Source organism: Scomber scombrus, chromosome 14 (assembly GCF_963691925.1).
Source record: "Scomber scombrus chromosome 14, fScoSco1.1, whole genome shotgun sequence".
NCBI classification, from domain to species: domain Eukaryota; kingdom Metazoa; phylum Chordata; class Actinopteri; order Scombriformes; family Scombridae; genus Scomber; species Scomber scombrus.
Genome location: NC_084983.1, coordinates 21971941 through 21990212, shown reverse-complemented (window position 1 = coordinate 21990212; position 18272 = coordinate 21971941). Strand labels below are relative to the sequence as shown.

The window sequence follows — 18272 nt, the reverse complement described above, 5'->3', positions numbered from 1 at the left end:
CTTTAATTCCCATAGGTCACATGGTTACTTAAAAAAAAAAACCCTGTCTGAGAAACACACAATGCATGTTCACCTGCATGTATCACTTGATTTGCTACAAAAACAAACAACTGTGAACCCTTTAAAGAACTGGATTTCCCATTTTATGTCAAACATTGAATCTCCCCTGGTTTTATTTCAATCAAAACAAACATTTTTAAACCACCGGGGATGATTTTAATAAGACTCCATCCATGCAGACACACTGCTAAAGAACAAAGAAATAAATAACTACTTCAAATACTATTAAACCTACTCTGTATCTCCACATGCACGCTGACGGGCAGACGGTTGGAGCCATTTATTTGACACTGCACTGACCAGGGCTACAGGAGGGAGGAGGGAGGAGGGCTTCGACATGTTTACAGGTTGTGAGCGTGGCACACTAACCTACAAACTTTGCGATGTGGGTCTGACAAGCTAAACAAAGCAGCTGCTTCAATAACACAACGTCACAGAGATAAGGGTATATTTTTTTGAATGGCTTATGGCTACATATTAATTAAAAATGTCTATATTTAAAGACAGATGACACCTTTAAAATGTTTTTGGATTTGCATGCTCTACACTTTATTGTCTTTACTGCCACAGCAAGTTGAATAATTGTGGTTTTCCATGAGTTTTCAGTTGAGCTGAACACGCTACCATGAGCTCATTCTGAAGCATTATAGCAATAACTAAGAACATAAAAAAATGTTGATTTGTAAACATTAAAACAGGAAATGATTTGTCATGTGCGCTGAACTTCCTGCATGAAATAACTTTGGTGCAGCAATTAATTACATTTCAGTGCATCACTACTGTGATTTGTGAAGCCATGTTTTCTTTTTAACTAACCCTACTGAGGTGATACTGGTCAAAACTTTGCTTTGTCAGGAATCAATTAGCTGAATTTCAGCTCCAGTAGTATCAGACTTATTTAGTGGAGCTAAAACCAATTTTGCAGACTTTTTTTATTGTTTTCCTGTCCTCACACAATCAACAAACCATGTGTGCAGTACAAATGAGCGGACACGATGCTGTCGTTGATTAACTACAAGCTGAGAACACACATCTGGGAGCCCTGGACAGCTCTGGTTGAAACCCTGCTCTGTAAACAACGATACAGGAGAAACCCTGTTTGGTTTCGCTCCACAGGCCAATGACTCACCTGTGTGCAAAATGCTGCAACACACACACACACACACACACACACACACACTGAAGACTCCCCTTCTATGAAAATCTGCATGTCTGGCTCAAAAGTGCCTGTTGGTGTAAACTCAAATCACCCTGGAAAAGCAGATATGCAAAAAAATGAAATCCACTTTTTCTCCCTCTGATTGTCAACAATGAATTAATATGAAACTAAAAGGTGCCTCAAACACAATTCTCAACAAGCCACTTGTTTCTTCTTCATGCCCTCCCCATCCCAGCAGTAAAACAACTTGTATACACAGCATATAAAGAGAGAGAGCACCAGTGAACTGAAGGAAAAAGAACCCATAAAAATGCCCCGTCAGACTGTCTGGAGCAGATGTTAAGGCACCGCTCCTTCTCAAACATGTCAGAGGATGTCTCTTTTACAATTCATTTTTAACTTTTGAAATAAACTCTCAGAGTTTTAGCTCCTTTTTAGTGGCTGTCTTCCAGGTTTGTACTGTAAAGTAATCTCCTGAGAAGTTGGAATGAGAGAATTTACTGCATTTCACTTGAAAAATGACTTAAATGAATCCCTTGTCGATTCATTAAAAGAATGGTCTTTTCTTTGCGAGTCTGCTGCTTTAAGGCACAACAGATTACTTTGCAGCATGGAAATGGACGGTGACCACTAAAAATGGAGCTGGAGCTAATTTCAGGGGCTGATGGTGGCAAAAATTAAAGGCTGATGGAAAAAATACATCCTCCAACATTTTTGACCTCTAGCATCCTCTTGGTGACAGGAAGCGTGGGAGGGATTATGGGAAATGTGGTCTTAATTTAGAGAAACACTTGCATTAACAGAAACACATGAGGTTACCAACCGTCTCCATCGCTTGTTCGTTTTTTCCTTGAACAGAGTAGCACAATTAATTCAATGTATTGCTCAGAGTGAACAAATGAGTAGATGCAACGTTTTTTGACTGAATGTGTGAAAAGAGAAAAACAGAGTTAATAATACCAATCAAACAAACCCACACTTCCTCTGCCAACACCTGTGTCTTTTACTGCTCTACCGTTTCCCCTCGGTTGCACCTTCCCTCTTTTCCGGAAAGAAATAAGTGGATGAATAATTACAGGTATAAACACCTCGGGGCCATCTAAAAAGGGTTTTTTTTCTTCTTCTTCTGATATTCTTTTAAACATTTCCGCCTCTTGAAATAGTCCTCTGAACAGTTTCTCCTTAGGTGCCTTCACAGCCCGCTACTTCAAAGCCAGCGGGGCGATGAGGACTCTCTTATGGTCATTTGTATTTTAATCTCCCCTCCCCCGCCCCCTTCCCCTTCTCTTTACCTCTCTAGCCCTCCCTCTTTAAGTCTATATATCTGTCTGTATCTATTTTGATCTAGTAGTCATATTTCCTGTATCTCTCTTCGAAGCAGCAGAGGCTTCAGTCTACCTGAGACAGACTGAACATGTCAACCTGTGACATGCCCCCTGCTCCCCTCACCACACACACACACACCTGGTTATTTAGTAATTATCTTTATGTTTCTGATGTTTCTCACTGCAGCAAAAAGCCCTGATTTAGGATTTTCCCCCACTGGAAATAAATTCAGCAACCTGTCAACAGCTTTTCATGTCTTCCTTCATATCAACGACTAAACTTGGCATGTTTCGGAGTATGTAAGACATCAGAGGCCTCATTGTGTTTTTCTCCTGATCTTGTCAGGTCAGGAAATCATTGAGCAATTTTGCATTTTAAAAAACTGAAGATATTTAATTTCTCTCAAATAAACAACCTTTGAAGTCATGTCAAGGATAACGATACAGAAACCTCATTCTGTTTTTTTTTTTTCCTTACTCCTTCAGGGCATCTCCAGGGTTTAAAATTCAATTAGGATCTGATATTTTTCTATTAATATAATAAATACAGAATAACCAGACAACAATTTTAAACATTACACATGATGTGAATGAGGAAACCACTCCTCTGCTCTCGTGATCCCAACACAACAACAACAACAACAAAAAAAAGGGATTTTGCATGTTTGGCTGAGAGCAATATTAGAGATTTGTCGTCCAATCATCATCCTCCTTTCACTCAATAATCTTAGACTTTATACATCTATAATCTTGCACTTACATGCATTTCAACAATGGCAAGTTGAGACTCTGCCAGTCCCCATAGCGCTCTTACTTATAGCTCAACCATTGATAGCTTGTTAAATAACTTTTTTGACTTGGACAACATGAAGAATTGGATAAGTGTTACTTGACACTGGTTCTTCATTTTTAAGAAAAACTGTTGTCAAACAACACCTTTGGAGATGCAAGGTTTTCATCCGACAGCAGCTTTGCTGCCTGCTAGTGAAAGCTGCTTTTCTTTTAGGCCTCTTAAATCCGAGCGGCGGGGTCCTTATCGTAGCCAGTCAGAGGCAGGGAGGCCCCAGCACTGCTCATCCCAGCCCCTGGGTCTGTATGAAGGGGGGATTATGGAGGCCTCAGCCTGTGTTGCTGCCATTGTTTACCAAGAGACTAGGGACTGGCTGAACAACCCCCCTGTCAACACAGCAATACAATGGGAAACAAGGAAGTGGCAAGATCCTAGAGACTTGCACACACACATGCCATTCCCCTTGATCTTGGAGGATCGCACTCGTATTATTTGAGAGATACAAGGAGGAGGAAAATGGGGACGTGAGGGGAGCTTGTTAGCATCAGCGGCTGATGTTTGAATGGATACAAGGAGGAGGCATGGTGAAAAAGTTTATGGGCTGAACACTTAACCCCCACCCCCCCCAAAAAAAAAATAAGAGGCTGTCAGTAAAAGTGGATAAATATAATGAAACTTTTATTTCCTAGCATGATCAGAAAATTCTAACACCACTGCTTTGGTTTAGAGAAAGTCATGGAGGGACATTTTGAAAGCTGAGATGCTTAAATTTTTTTAAAAACACACTGTAGCTGAGCCTGTATAGTCTTAGAAATGACGAAAGTTTCACCCCTACCTTTCCCAAACATGTCAACTGTCTCTCAGCAGTCTTCCTGTCAATTTTTCAATTTTAGTCTGTGAAATGAAATGTGAAATGAGCAGGAAATTCCCCCAAACTAGACGACGACACTTGCTCTTCATACGTTCAAGCTGTTGAACTTGTAAATTCCAGTGACTAAGTTTACATGTTTTCAAACAAACTTTTTACTGTTATCCCAAATGAAGCGGTTAATACAGTAAGCCCGTCAGAAGGTGTCCAGGAACAGTGAGTGGGAAAGCGTTTTAGAGCGGCATGTTGTCTTCAGAGCTTGTTGACGTCTTTGTGTGACCACAGCTTCCACATCATAGGTAGTTTCACAGCCTCTCTGACAATGAACAGAACTGCACACAGCCAAGAAAAAAAAAAAAAAATCAGATAGAGCTTGAGCCCAACTTATCACATTAAGTGTCAGTTTATTTGTCATTTTCGGGCTTTTAAAAAAAAAAAATGCAAAATCTGCTTTTACCGCAACAAGCTAAAGCTGCTCTCAATGCAAACTTAAAATCCAAAAACGAACCAAAACACACGAACAGACACGCTGAGGAGAGGTTCGGGAAAAGCTGATTGATTGAAATCTAGTTGAAATACTTGCCTTATTAAAATTTAACCACTAACCACCAGTTACTCCTTTCCTGTGAGTCATTGGCCACTTCAGAAAAATTTGCAGCCCTTGATTTTGTTTTGGTGGGTGGGTCGCCCACTAAATTTCAACCCACCAATCTCCATTAATAAACTGGCAACAACGACTTCTTCTACAACTTTTATTTTAAACCTGCAGTCACCTATTTCTAGCTGAAATCCACTATCCACTATAGCATTACTGTGGCACGTCACATTAAAAGCTTCCACCGGCTTCACTTTAAAGGCTTTTATTATGAAGCAGGTGCAGGAAGTGCAACTTCTGGAGGTGTTCACTACACAGTGGTCTACAGTAAGATATGGAAATGTTTCTGCACTTTTTTGATGACTGATTAAACTTTAAATATCAATAAGGGAGGCACAGTCAAAGCGGACAGTGTGATGAAGGGGTGCAGCAGACAGAAGCCCACTCAAAATGCACTCATGTGTAAAGTTGGATCTGTTAAAATCTATTAATTTCTAGAAAAGACTGCCTCCTATTAATTAGTATTACCACACATTAACATCAAAAATTGAAGGGGAAACACTGCTCTTAGTCATCTCTGTCAACACAAAGTTCATTTTTTTAAAAGTCTGGTCATGGGATTAATACAAGGCTGAAATTAATGCAAAAAAAAAAAACACAAAACAGCAGTAACACATTTCCTCTTCATCCCTCCTTTACCCGATCCCACACATTTTTGTCTTCTCCTTCTTCTATCTGCTTTTACTCTGTCCACTTTCTATGAAACCCTCCTTACAAACCATCATCAAGCATTAACCAAAAGCAGCATATTGAAATGTGTGTTTTCTCAGCTATACAGTGGCACTCCTGAGCTGGTAGAGACTCAGCAGTTTGTTCAAACCACATCAGCAGGACAGATGCTTCCCAACAACCAGGTTCTACATTCACCCTGTGGCTCAAAATCAATGGGAACTCTTGAGCTTTGTCACTTTTAAATCCACCTATTTATGGTTCAAGAAGTACCTTCAAATGATCTTAGAGAGTAAAAACAAATAATGAAGCAGCAACAGAAAGTTGTTTTACGCCACACACATACAGAACCAGCTAAGATGATGACAAACCACATACAAAAAAAGAGTAAAAGTAAAAAGATGGATAGATGGAACAGGAACAGAGTGGAGGAAGCTGGGAGAAAATGGGTGGATGCTGAAGAGAGAAAAACAATCTCTCCTCCGCTGGGGTTTGACTCCTCAAGACGACAAAGACTCATGATCCCTTCAAAAACAGTCTGCTGGTAATCCACAGCATTATACACACACAACCAGCAAAGGTCTCACACACTAGCTACACACACACAGACACACACACACCCAGCAAACATTAGCGCACAAAACACACCATGAACCCTGCATAAAAACACAAGCCTGAGGAAACAAACTTGAGGAGAAAACATGCAGATGAAGACACACAAAGCATGCCAAAACCTTAGATACATACAAATTACTTAGTGTAATGAAGTTGAACAGCAACCGCACACACACACACACACACACAGTCTTACACACTCCGGATAAAGCTTTATCCAAAGACAACAAGCTGAGGGAGTTTAGTCCTATCTCTGAATCCCACAAAATCTCCTTCTTTGGCCACTTCCTCTGAAAGGACGGCTGATATCTACATTAATATAACAACAGTGAAATGTCCCATGAAATGCTGTAATAGGAGCATTATCTCTGAATGGGATAAAGAGGAGAATCTGTGCAGAAAATGTGCAGTCGCTTTATAAAGATGGCTTCTCAACAGAGATTAGAAGCTTTTTTTCCCCCCTTTCATATGAGATGTTAACATTAATACCAGAACAATAAGAGATTTGATTTATCCGTGTGGAGAGGAGAGGAATGTCCCAGTAGTCCATGTTGTTGGTGCGAACTGGAAGAATTTATAAATCTTCACTGAACAACAACAGCTTTGGGTGTTTACTCCTCTCCTATGAAATACAAATGTGACCTCCGAGCATCGGGGTCGGACAGGTTATCATTCAAACCTCCTGCCTGGGAGGCCACAGCAAAAGTTAAACTAATAATCTAATTTTAAAAAACTGAAAGAAACATGGAAATAATAGATTACTAGTCTTACTAATCATGCATAGCGAAAGATAAAGCCACATGGTTTACTCTGATGAGGAGAGGGAAAGACACAGCAAGACAAATATTACAATTAACATCTGACTTTCAGTCACTTAGCTGATGCTCTCACAATGACTTCAACAGTTTACGTGAGTTTACGGGAACACACAAAGGTTTTCAGAAACTGCTCTTAATGTTGTTTGATCAACTTAACTTGTGACAACAGTAAGTTTCCCACTTAAATACAGACTATCAGAATCAGAGCCTCTCAACACACTGGATGCAAGTTTTGAACTCCAAGAACAATTTCACTTTTTTCCATAAAAACTGATAAAATAAGAAAACGAGAGCTGCATCTGTTTTCATTATCCATGAATCATGATTAAACAGTTGACAACATCATACAAAACATCAGAAAACCGCCGCTCACAATGTCCCACAGCCAAAGGTGACGTGTCTTCAGATGTCTTGTTTTGTTTGACCAACAATCCAAAGCCCAAAGATATCAGATTTCATATAAAACAGAGAAAAAACAGCAAATCTTCACATTTGAGAAGCTGGAGAATGTCTGGCTTTTTAAAAAAAATAGTTTTCTGTCAACCTATATACATTTAACTACTTATTATTTCAGCAGTAAACAGAGTAAAACACCTCTTAGCAGTAGTGGAATACACTATTTCTCATCTGAAAAGCTTGATTAGAATGGCCAAAATAGAGATATATTTTTACTTTTATGTGTTTCCAAATGCAGGACATACAATCAAACTGACTGGTTATTTGTTAAATAATAAAACATAAATCTTCTTATCTTGAAAAATGCTTTTCTACAGCATGACACACACAGCGTTAATCATCAGCCAAGGACAGATGGATGATTTGGTCTCTACATTCTTATTACTGAATAAACAAGTTGACCAAGAAGGCCGACATGCTCACTATTAGTGTGACTATGAAGTGAATCATCACAATGCCAAATATTCATTGCTTTCAGCTCTTCCAAAGCAATTCTTTGCTGCTTTTTTCTGTTTTCCATTGAGGGTTAGATGTAATATCTTTGTACTGTTTGTCAGATGAATAAAAAAAAAAGCAATCTGAAAACATCTCCTTGAGCTCAGGGAAACTGTGATGAGCATTTTTCACATATATTTTACAAACTGAATGATCGCAGTGAAGAAAATAATCAACTTCCAAGGATTGCCATTATTAGAAAGAACTAGTATTAAAAGAGTGAAACTTTTCAAAGCCATAATGCCGGCACAGAAGGACAGCAGACACACACACACACACACACACACACACACACACACACACAGGCACACAGGCACACACGAGACGTAACATGTGTCGCCTTGTCCCACATTAACACCATAACACTAGAAAAACACCAGACAGCTCTCTTTTTTTCTGTCAGTCTCCCAGACCTGTAGTTTCCGATCCATCTCTTCTATCCATAATCACCCCCCCCCCCCCCCCCCCACCCCCACCCTCAATCCCCCCCCATCCCTCTACTCCCTAAACCACTATTCTCAACCCTTTCAAGTGGCAGGTAGACGGGGGCCTGATATGCCGCTACCGCCTCACAACCAACGGGCTAATTACAAGGGAAGCAGCAACAAGTGAGCATTGTGTGGAGTCTCCAAGACACACAGGGAGGTGGGGGGGTTGTGGTGGTGAGGGGGGGGAAGAAAGTGCTCTTTATCTTACCACCACGAATGTCCCCCCCCCCCCTCTCTCTCTCTTTCCACCCCACCCTCAACAAAAACAATCTCTGAGAGGCTTTGCGGTTGGCACTCCAGGATTGGAGAAGAGAAGAGGGGGAAAAAAAGAGAAGAGAAGAAGAGGAAGAGAAGCGTGTAAGAAGATGGTGAGAGAAGCGGGGAGACACACTGATGAGCGACACATACCATCACACTTTCTCGTGTTTGTCTAACACGATGCCGGATGCGCTGTATTATGCAACGATGAGTATTAAGATGCTTAAGGAAATATGCACTCGTACGAACGCCTCATTCAATAATGTTCTAAATCACTGTGTGTGTAGGTTTATGAATAACAGACTTTGGGGAAGTACGGTGTCCTGTGAGACACTAATGTGCATGTTCTATGTGCTATGTATGGGCCTCTTTCGTAAACCATATATGTTAGCAGAGCTGCTGTTGTATCAGATTTTCTTTCCAAGAAAAAAACAACAACAAAAACCAAAGTCAGCGTTTTTTCCTGGTGACACATTTTTTCTAGTTTCTAAAAAGATAGGGGAATAAATATGTCAAAACAAGTGCATATACCATTTCCTCTAATTTAGTTTTTAAGCTCTATTAGATAACATTTAACTTTCCTGAGACTGTACAACTGTGGTGGAGCAAAGAAGCAACTTTCACAGAGGCCATGACTTTAAAATGAAAGCTTATGTTACCATTAACCACAAAGAAAAGGTTGGGAACTTAGGGTATTTTCAGAGGAATCATCTCACTAGTAGATCAGTCAGCATTTTTTGACCCTTCAATGACCCTTTTAAAATCCCCCCCTTGACCAACTTGCTGGGTGTAAAAAAAAATCCAAAATCTGGCCATAAAGCAGATTTTGTGATACAGCAGATTCCTCAGTCACTGTGCCTCATATGAGATCAGCCTACAGCACATGTGATCTCACAAACAGACATCTCTGCTGTTTAGCAACGTCTTGTCTGCTAGAGCAGGGGTTAATTCAGGCAACAGGATTACACAGCACGTGAAAAATGAATTAGGCACAACTGCTGATGTTTGGTGCAATTAGTCAGCCTATCCATGGATATTGGTTCTTATGGGTGACTTGAAGGGATTTTCTGATTATTTTTTTAGGGCTGTCTGGCTGGATGAGTGATACTGCATACTTGAAATCCCTCCACGATCCCTTTCTGATGTTTGTTTTAGCGGTTTAACACTCAGAACAGCTATTAAGGCAGCGACAAACCTCTTGTCACTCACGCACGGCACAAAACAGATGGGAAGCGTCATGTCAAGCGGGTTCACGATGACGACATCAATCATATTCCAACTTCAGCAAAAGGCATAAACAAAAACAATCTTCGTTGCTGCGTTCCCTCGTGAGGCTGCGGCGCTTTGATTTCATTTCGCTCTGTTTTAAATACCGCTTTATTTTATAAGGGAGTTGGGGAAGATGGGAGGAGGGGGTGCAGCTCAGTTCAAAGCCAAATCGGAACACATGTAAAGTTTGTGACTGATTTGCAGTGCCGCAACTGATCTAACACTGAAGGAGCCTCTTTTTTTCCCCCCTGAACCTAAATCGAACTCAACTGCATCAGACTACAAGCATGCTCGCATATTGTGCTGGAATAAAGTGATTGTTTCTGCTTAGCGATTTGAAGGGAGGAGGGAGGCGTATCTTGGAGTTAATTGACAGAGCTGTATGTTATTATTATAGATCTGTCTCATGACTGCTGCTCAGTACATGTTTGTTTTTTTAGGCGGTATCAATCACTTATTATTACATTTAAAGACGCATAACTGCAAAAAAACAAATATAAATAAAGTATTTTTAAAAAAATTGGAAAAAAACAGCAGCACTACTTTACAGGTACGTAACTGAGATTCATCTACTTTGAATAACAATCTGATTTATGAACAGATGAGCTATTTAAAGAACAGCAGATAGAAATGGTATTATATTAAGCATATAATAAGCAAATAAAATGTTTAAGACTATATAATTAAGGCCATAGTATGCTGACTGCATCTGACACCACTGATTGTTTGGCTGCTTTCAGTGGAAAGTGACTAGTCTGCTGGACAATATGCACAAAAAATGATATACAAATAATAAAAGGGAAAAAAGTAGAAATTCCCCTAAAGGAATATTCATGCCTTTATCCCAAAAAGACCCGATAATCATTACGACTTCAACCGTCTGATGAAGCTTTAGCCACCAGGCTTGAAACATGTCCATCCCTGAGACTGTGTGTCTTTCTTTCTCATTTCTCCAACAGTGTGAGTTGCTACTATTGCAAAAGCATCACCACCACCAACACTAACAATTATTTAAAAAGAACATAAAATAAAAACCAAGATACCCTCCAGACACACAAAACCACGTGATTAACGTTTGGACTTGAAACCAAAGAATACAAATACCATCTAAAGTGCACAAACTTGCACTCAAGTCCAAAGAGAGACTTTTACTTTGGTGGATATTGAAGACCTCAGATTGCTTTCAGCTACTGACACAAGACAGCATTAGGAGAAAAAACAGTGAGCGGTGCACTGCGGCCAGCAGTAGAAGAGTAGAGAAGTGGACTTACAGATGGTGAAACCGAGCTGTTGGGGAGGTAGGGGTCGGGCAGCATCAGGAACGGATACCCCGGGTACGCCGGCGTCTTGTACATGCCTCCATCCTGCTTCGACACTGAGGTCAGACATGAAAAACAAGAAAAGACAGTTAGAAAAAACCCATTTTTAATGTCAGTTAGTAGCAGCTGAAACTTTTTATTCTTCATTTTCTACCCAAACTCTTCTGGTTTGGAGTGGACGAGACTCAATAAGGATTCAACAGATCATTTAAAATTTGATTTAAATTAATAAAGAAGAAATGACTTATTCACATCCTGTACTTTTAGAATTAAAATGAAAAAAATAACTAAAATGAAAAAAAATACTTACTACCACTATTTCACTAAAAGATTTATCTGTGTATCTCTGAGCAAAAAAGAAAACACCTGAGATAAATAAACGTGCATACAAAGTAGGTCAACTATTTACAAGTGTTCTAGTTACTACATGTTATATCCTTGTATGAGCACAGACTATAATACTTGAGACAAACGCGTTACAACCGTCACCTTGCCTTAGAGGCGTGATCTCCTTTAGCCTATGTGTTAATTTATCACTCACCACCACCCATATTAAGCATCACAGGCCTCTCTGTGGGTCAGCTATAACTAGATTATACCTGGTCTGTATGACACACACTGACAAACAGGCCTTTATCATTTACTTTTTTTTCCAGTCAAACCATTTTGTCATTGCCGAGCTCTTTCGTAGGTGCCAAAACTTTTCACGTGGCCGGAACTCAATTGACAGAATACGAAATCACGCAAGCAGCATCAGAGCGATCCGTGGGCTTCACTTTGTCTTGAAGACCCCCAAATAGATGTATTTGAAACCGCAAATCCACATTTGATGAAGGATTTCTTGCTCAAACGAACAGAGCATTTTTCCCTTTAGAAGTGATTGAAATGAGTTGCACAACTGAGTGCAGCCTGCAGTACTGCACCTATAATTAAAACTGTCGTGTATACATTCTTTAAATGTGCCTTCTTCTTTTTCCAGAGAGGAAAAGAAAAATCGCTCTGTGCTTTTGTGTGGCAACTGTTTAAAAAAAAGAAAGTAAAGCTAAACCTCTAAAGGACCCTGTTTGACCCCACTTTTGGCAAAAGTTACACTGCAAAAAAAAATGCCTCACCATGTCAACTGTTTGAGTGTAAAACATGTCTGGTCATCTGAAACGTACCCAAACACAACTGGACAGTATCAAAAAAACATTTGATACATGTTGCTTTATACAGTGCAAAGGTGAAATTGCCACATTTAAGGCCAAGAAAACTCCCAGCGACCATGTTTCACAACCTAATTTTCTTAAGCTGGACATTTAAACCAAGTGATTTCCACTTAAATCTCTTGAAAATCTCTTGAAGCCTTGCTGATGTGAACCAGACACAGAGGAAACCTCCCCACCAAGTGATAGATGTTGAGAGATAAAAACCAGAGAACACGATGAAGGCAACCATGGGCATTTTTTTGCAGTGTACACCTGAAAACAAACTCTTTGAAGTTGAAGCTGTAATGCAGCAACACGTGTCCCCGTGACCGAAATGCTCCTTTACTTTGACACAGCAGGGGGGGTTTTATCGCTTCTCAGCTGTTTTTCAGAGATAGTATTGGCTACTCAAACCGGATGAGAGCGACTGTGAGGTGTGTGTGCGTGTGTGTGTATGTGATTCTTACCACCGTCGAGATGCTCCCGGTGTTTCTCTGGGAAGCCCCTGTGCTCGCCTTGCTGTCCCCGTCTGACCGCCTGGAAAGGACCAAAAACACAAATGATCCAAACAAAAAAAACAAATAAAAGGACAAAAGGGCGATGCACCTCTTTGAAAATGAACTACACGAGTGTCCCAGAGTGACTTTACACTAAACCTTGTCATACTTTATGGTGTGTTTTTTTTTTTGCTCACCTATGATATGGCATCCCTGTCCTGTCCTGCAGTAAAACCTCTGGCACACATCTGGGAAACTGTAACCCTGAAGGCTTTTTTGTGTGTGTTTTTTTGGTTTCATTCAACGCTTGTAAGCAGCGTGTAAAATAAAACAAGCTTTCTCTCTCTCCCTCATACACACACTCACTCTCTGTGTCTATGTTATGTACACACTCTAAGACACACACATACACTCTCCGTGCCACCTACCGCTGCGTTCGGACTTTGATTTATTTCCGACTCGTTCACCAGAGAGGACTTGAGGTCGGCCAGGTCTCTCTCCGTAAACGCATTTTCTTGGATTTTCTCCTCTTGCTCTCCTTCGTCTTTGAACGCTATCATCTCATCATTCGCTCCCAGGTCGTCCCCTCCGCCGCTGCTGAGCTGAGGCATGTCGACTTCCCCCCCCCGCGATATTAACACACTTTTCAAAAAATTGTGTATGTCACCAAAAAGGGAAGAAAAAAAAAAGTAGAAATAAAGAAAAAGAAAGACTTTTTACGGTTAAATCTCCTCAGTGTGCGGCGCCTCCAAAAGTGCAGAAACCCCCACCACATGTAACAAAAAAAGTTGAACTGTGGCGTCCCCCGGCTGGCTGGTAGAGGACTAATGTTTCCCTACTACAGCAAACAGCTCATTTGAGCCCAAGACAAGGCGAGGACTCCCGACATCAAAGGGCGCCGACCGGATGATTGACAGGTCCGATGACTTGTTGGGGGGTTGTACGATTGTTTCGGCAGAGGGTTGAGCCTCTTAAAGAGACATACCTCCATGAGCTCGGCTGCGCAGGCATTATTCATGACTTCCAGGGGCGAATTCACACCATCCACGGTCCTCTGGCTGCAAGAGTGTGCAGCGTCTGGACACCAAGACTTCCCCAAAAGTCAAATATTCAGGCATGTGGATTGATTATAAGTAAAAAATCTTGACTTTTGTTCAGTGCTGTGTTGAAGATTTTTGATTGCATTTACTTGCTCTAGTTTCAGGAAGCAGAGTTACTGTGTGTGCACCATTTTTTTCATTATTTCTCAAAGCAGTTGCAGTTCATTTCACTTCATTTTCATGCACTTTTTATTTCATATTTGCCATATTGAGATGATAATTACTACCTCATTACTTTGGGGCTCAGCTATAATCCTAAAGTCAAGTTTACACAGAATCTGCACATTTTTTTCTTTTTCTTTTGCCATTGACTGGTTTAAAACCAAATTACAATGATCTACTTCAAGAAGCTAAAATAATTTTTATACATGAAAATGTGAAAAAAAAAATGTTTTTTTCCTCAATGATATGGATTCAGCTCATTATTTTTCATGATGCCCTTCTCCAAGTCCCCCCCCCCCCCCCCCCCTCCCCAAAAAAAAAAATTAGTTTAATTAAGGTTTCCCTGCACACCTCTCCATCTGAACTTTTTGTCACGTGCACATTCACAAGGATTTTAATTGAGAGTATAACACTTAAAGTTACACAAATATCAATGATGGAAATGTATTTATAATGGCAGATTCATTTTTATCACTAGTTCCCATCACAGGCTCATCGAGGGACGAGCAATGAAAACCCGATGGGCTATAAATGCTGTGAAATGTGGCATTTTGGTCCATACTCATCCCAAAATGAGCATTAAATAATTTAAAAAAAGATAGAGGGGAAACTTTATTTTTGACATTTACGTTTTTCATCCTGAGTGCTTCTATTTTGCAATCATATACTTTGGATGTGGAATATTATCAGCACGCACACATGAAATATTAAATATATCAATAAACACACACACAATTTTTTTTAAAGTATGTGGGGCAATAAACTAAAAAATAATCTTTTAAAAACATGCATTCGCTTCTATACTTGCATCAAATGTTTTTTAGCTGATGACAACATGTAATATTTTGTTTATCATGTAAAATTGATACAGCTTAACACAGCAACAGCACAACTTTACTTTCACTTTTTGTGTGTTGTTTACTAAAGAGAGACCTGACTGCACCATCTTCTGTGATGGAGACAGCTTATTATGAGTGAAACCTGCCTGGTCTTTTTTCATTCACATAAAACACATAAACACATGCCTTGTCTCCTTCTCTAAATTAAAATAACATACATCTACAGAAAACAAATGTAGCCTAACCACATTGTTATTGCTGAAAATGCCAAAGATGGAACTGCTGTTCTTTTGAAGGGTTTTAGCATCATCAAGTTAGTCTATAACTTTAGTTATTATGCATTGTGAGTTTTACTTCCATCCCAGCAGTCCTTTTGTAGCAGCAGTTGTCACACTGTTCAGTTGGTAGTTTTCACATTTCGGAACAAAACTCCTCATTTGCACAGACATAAAAAGTGGTAACTCAGGCAAGAAACAGCTAAATGTAGGACATTCTGTGAAAAACATCAGAAGGCACAGCACACTCATCAATAACAGAGGCACAGCATGTTTTTGGCTGGTCCTTACATCCCCCAGATTTTGTAACAGTCTCCAAAACAGCAAAAGTGCTAGCTATTGCAACTACTTGATTGGAGGAGGGAAAGAAGGAAAAAAAAAACATAGTTCAAAGATGTAGACTTGAAGTTCTGATGTCTTATCAAACTCGTAACTTGCCTTCCCCTATTTTCCTCCCAGTGCCAATGCATTTTTAATGCTGATACAGTAGCATATCTGGTCTTCTGAGTTTTTAATTGAGAAATATTTATACACTCCCATGCTGTGACTTAATATTTGACTTAATCTGAGTCGGTTGCCTTGAATGAAAATGATGATCCACAGCTGGGAAACAGAATTAAATACAAACAGAAAATGGGCCTGGTATTTGCATAAAACTGCATATTTATACAATATCGTTGATGCATATTAATAAAAAGATTAAAATGAGCGGTTTTAATGTATGCAAATCTAAATTATAAATGAGTTGTTTAAACTCCTTGTTTATTCGCCTTGATTAAATATAGACAGCTGTTTTTCCAGAGAGACAGCACCTCTCCTGTGCCGGCCACATTGCCTCGTGAGCTTGCCACACTCTGATCTTAACACAGTTTCCCATGAATATCTGTGCTGATAGTTACGCACAATCATCACATGGGTTCACAGGTTCACATAAGGCTATAAGCGATAGTCGGCCTGCCTTTCTCGCTCACAGACACAGACACACACACACACACACACACACACACACACACACACACACACACACACACACACACACACACACACACACACACACACACACACACACACACCACACACACACACACAAACACAAACAAAACACATCCAGAAATGAACTCATTCTCTACACATGCCCTCTCTTGAAATACTTTGAGGCACTCTGACCTACAAACACTTTCTCTCTCTTTATATCTTTTTGTCTATCTCTCCCCTTTACACACACACACACACCCACACACCCACACACGAACACACACACACACTTTTGCTATGAGTGGTGTGATCATTTTGTCAGATCGGAGTCGTATTTTAAGTTCACACCATCCGGCTTTATCAGTCTAGAGTTTTTGCACACAGAAACAAACACACACCGTGCATCCTATCCCACCACTTTTATCTTTTATCTCAAACTCTAATGGTAGTCGTGACATCAGACATCATCTGTTGGCAGGAAAGGCCAAATAAGGAAACATGAGAAGATGGAAAAGATAAGCAGCCCACACAGAAAACAAAAGGATGCATCGCTACTGTGACCCCAGAAGGCGAGCTTTTCACATGCAGACACACAGATACGAGTTGTATCTCTGAGAAACACAAAGACTGTGGTTTTATGATAAAGGAAACGTGTTTGATGCAAAGATGTTTATGTTTTTATTATTCAAAGCTCATTTAAATATTGGGGTGCACAGACTTTGTGCAATAATGCCATCAATTTAAGACAGTAAAAGAGAAATGGGGCATTCTTAGTATTTATGTAGTAAAATGTATTCATATTTTAAAATGCAGGCTCAATTGGAAGCACAAATATTACAGAAGAAGCTGTTGTAGTACAGGATAAATCTTAGTATAGGTGGACTGAAAAAACATATTCCTGTTACACAAATGTTCTTATATTTCCTAGACTTTTAATTAATATTTGTTGTTTTTCTTGTGAATTACTGGATAATCTAATCTCCTCAAGCCTCTTAATGTTATGTCTACCAATCAAAAGTGATATGCAATCTGCATCAGAGGGGTCTCAGTTTGCTTTAATTTGAGGGGTCACAAGCCAAACAGGTTGGGAACCTCGGCGTCAGACAACACAGAAAGGTGACAGGAAATAAAAGAACAAACAGGATAACATCTTCTGCTCTCCTTTGTACGCATACGCCTTTAAAAAGAAAGAAAGAAGGTAAACAGTGGAAATAAATGAAGCACACTTTACTCTCACTGTGTAAAGGAGTTTCAATGAGTTTCTTTCCATTGCCTAATCATCGGCGGGGGGAAACGTTCTTTCTTTATCATGTTTTCTTTTTTTCAAAGATGAATCACAGTTGGTTCAAAAAAAGATTATATACTGTGCTTTCTAAAGAAACATCAGGCGCATTAAAGCAGCAGAGTAATTAAATCATGTCCTTTCATTGGGGTTAAGCCACATCCAAGCGAACAGCTCTTAACTGGAACCACTTGTGTGCTTTTTATTGGTAGTTCTCCTACAATCAAAACCATGTCCTTCAAGGCAAGATCCAGCCAGCAATGTGGAACCTTGACAAATCTTTTCAGCAGTTTTATTTTATTTCTTTGCCTCTGCTATGAAACTAATCTCTTAACATCAAATATTCTGCAATAATGTGGTTTTAGTGAGATGAAAGGTTATGACTGACTTATGTTAAATTGTTTTTAAATGTTACGTGAACCAAGATAACCACTACTCTGCATGTGAGATGCATTAAAAGGTTAAAGTAGATGATGTATGGGGTTTGTGCAGCTCAATAAGGGTTACAAAGTTTATAAATCAGGCGTTAATTGCCAAAAACATGTGACATGTCTGAAAGTCCACTCATCATGTTATTTTAACCGCTTGTATCTTCTGAGATATGTCAGAGGATACACCCTGTATTTGTTTTCTGAATTTGTGTAAAAGTAATTCACTGAACATGGTGGTGTCAGTGACATCAGTGACGGGATGCTATAAAACTCCTGTGAA

The 18272-nt window shown here is 39.7% G+C and overlaps 1 protein-coding gene across 9 annotated transcripts in view; it reads right to left on the bottom strand.

The window, feature by feature from the left end:
• Window positions 1-13820, bottom strand: part of tcf7 (transcription factor 7) — a 75810-nt gene extending 61990 nt beyond the window's left edge. For all 9 annotated transcript variants that reach the window (XM_062433830.1, XM_062433832.1, XM_062433838.1 and 6 more), the window contains exons 1-3: window positions 13357-13820; window positions 12899-12968; window positions 11197-11300 (exon numbers count right to left, since the gene is read on the bottom strand). In XM_062433830.1, the coding sequence (XP_062289814.1) occupies window positions 11197-11300; window positions 12899-12968; window positions 13357-13539 (357 nt within the window). In that variant the 5' untranslated portion in view covers window positions 13540-13820. The remainder of the gene's footprint in view (window positions 1-11196; window positions 11301-12898; window positions 12969-13356) is intronic.
• Between the last annotated feature and the right edge of the window lie 4452 nt (window positions 13821-18272).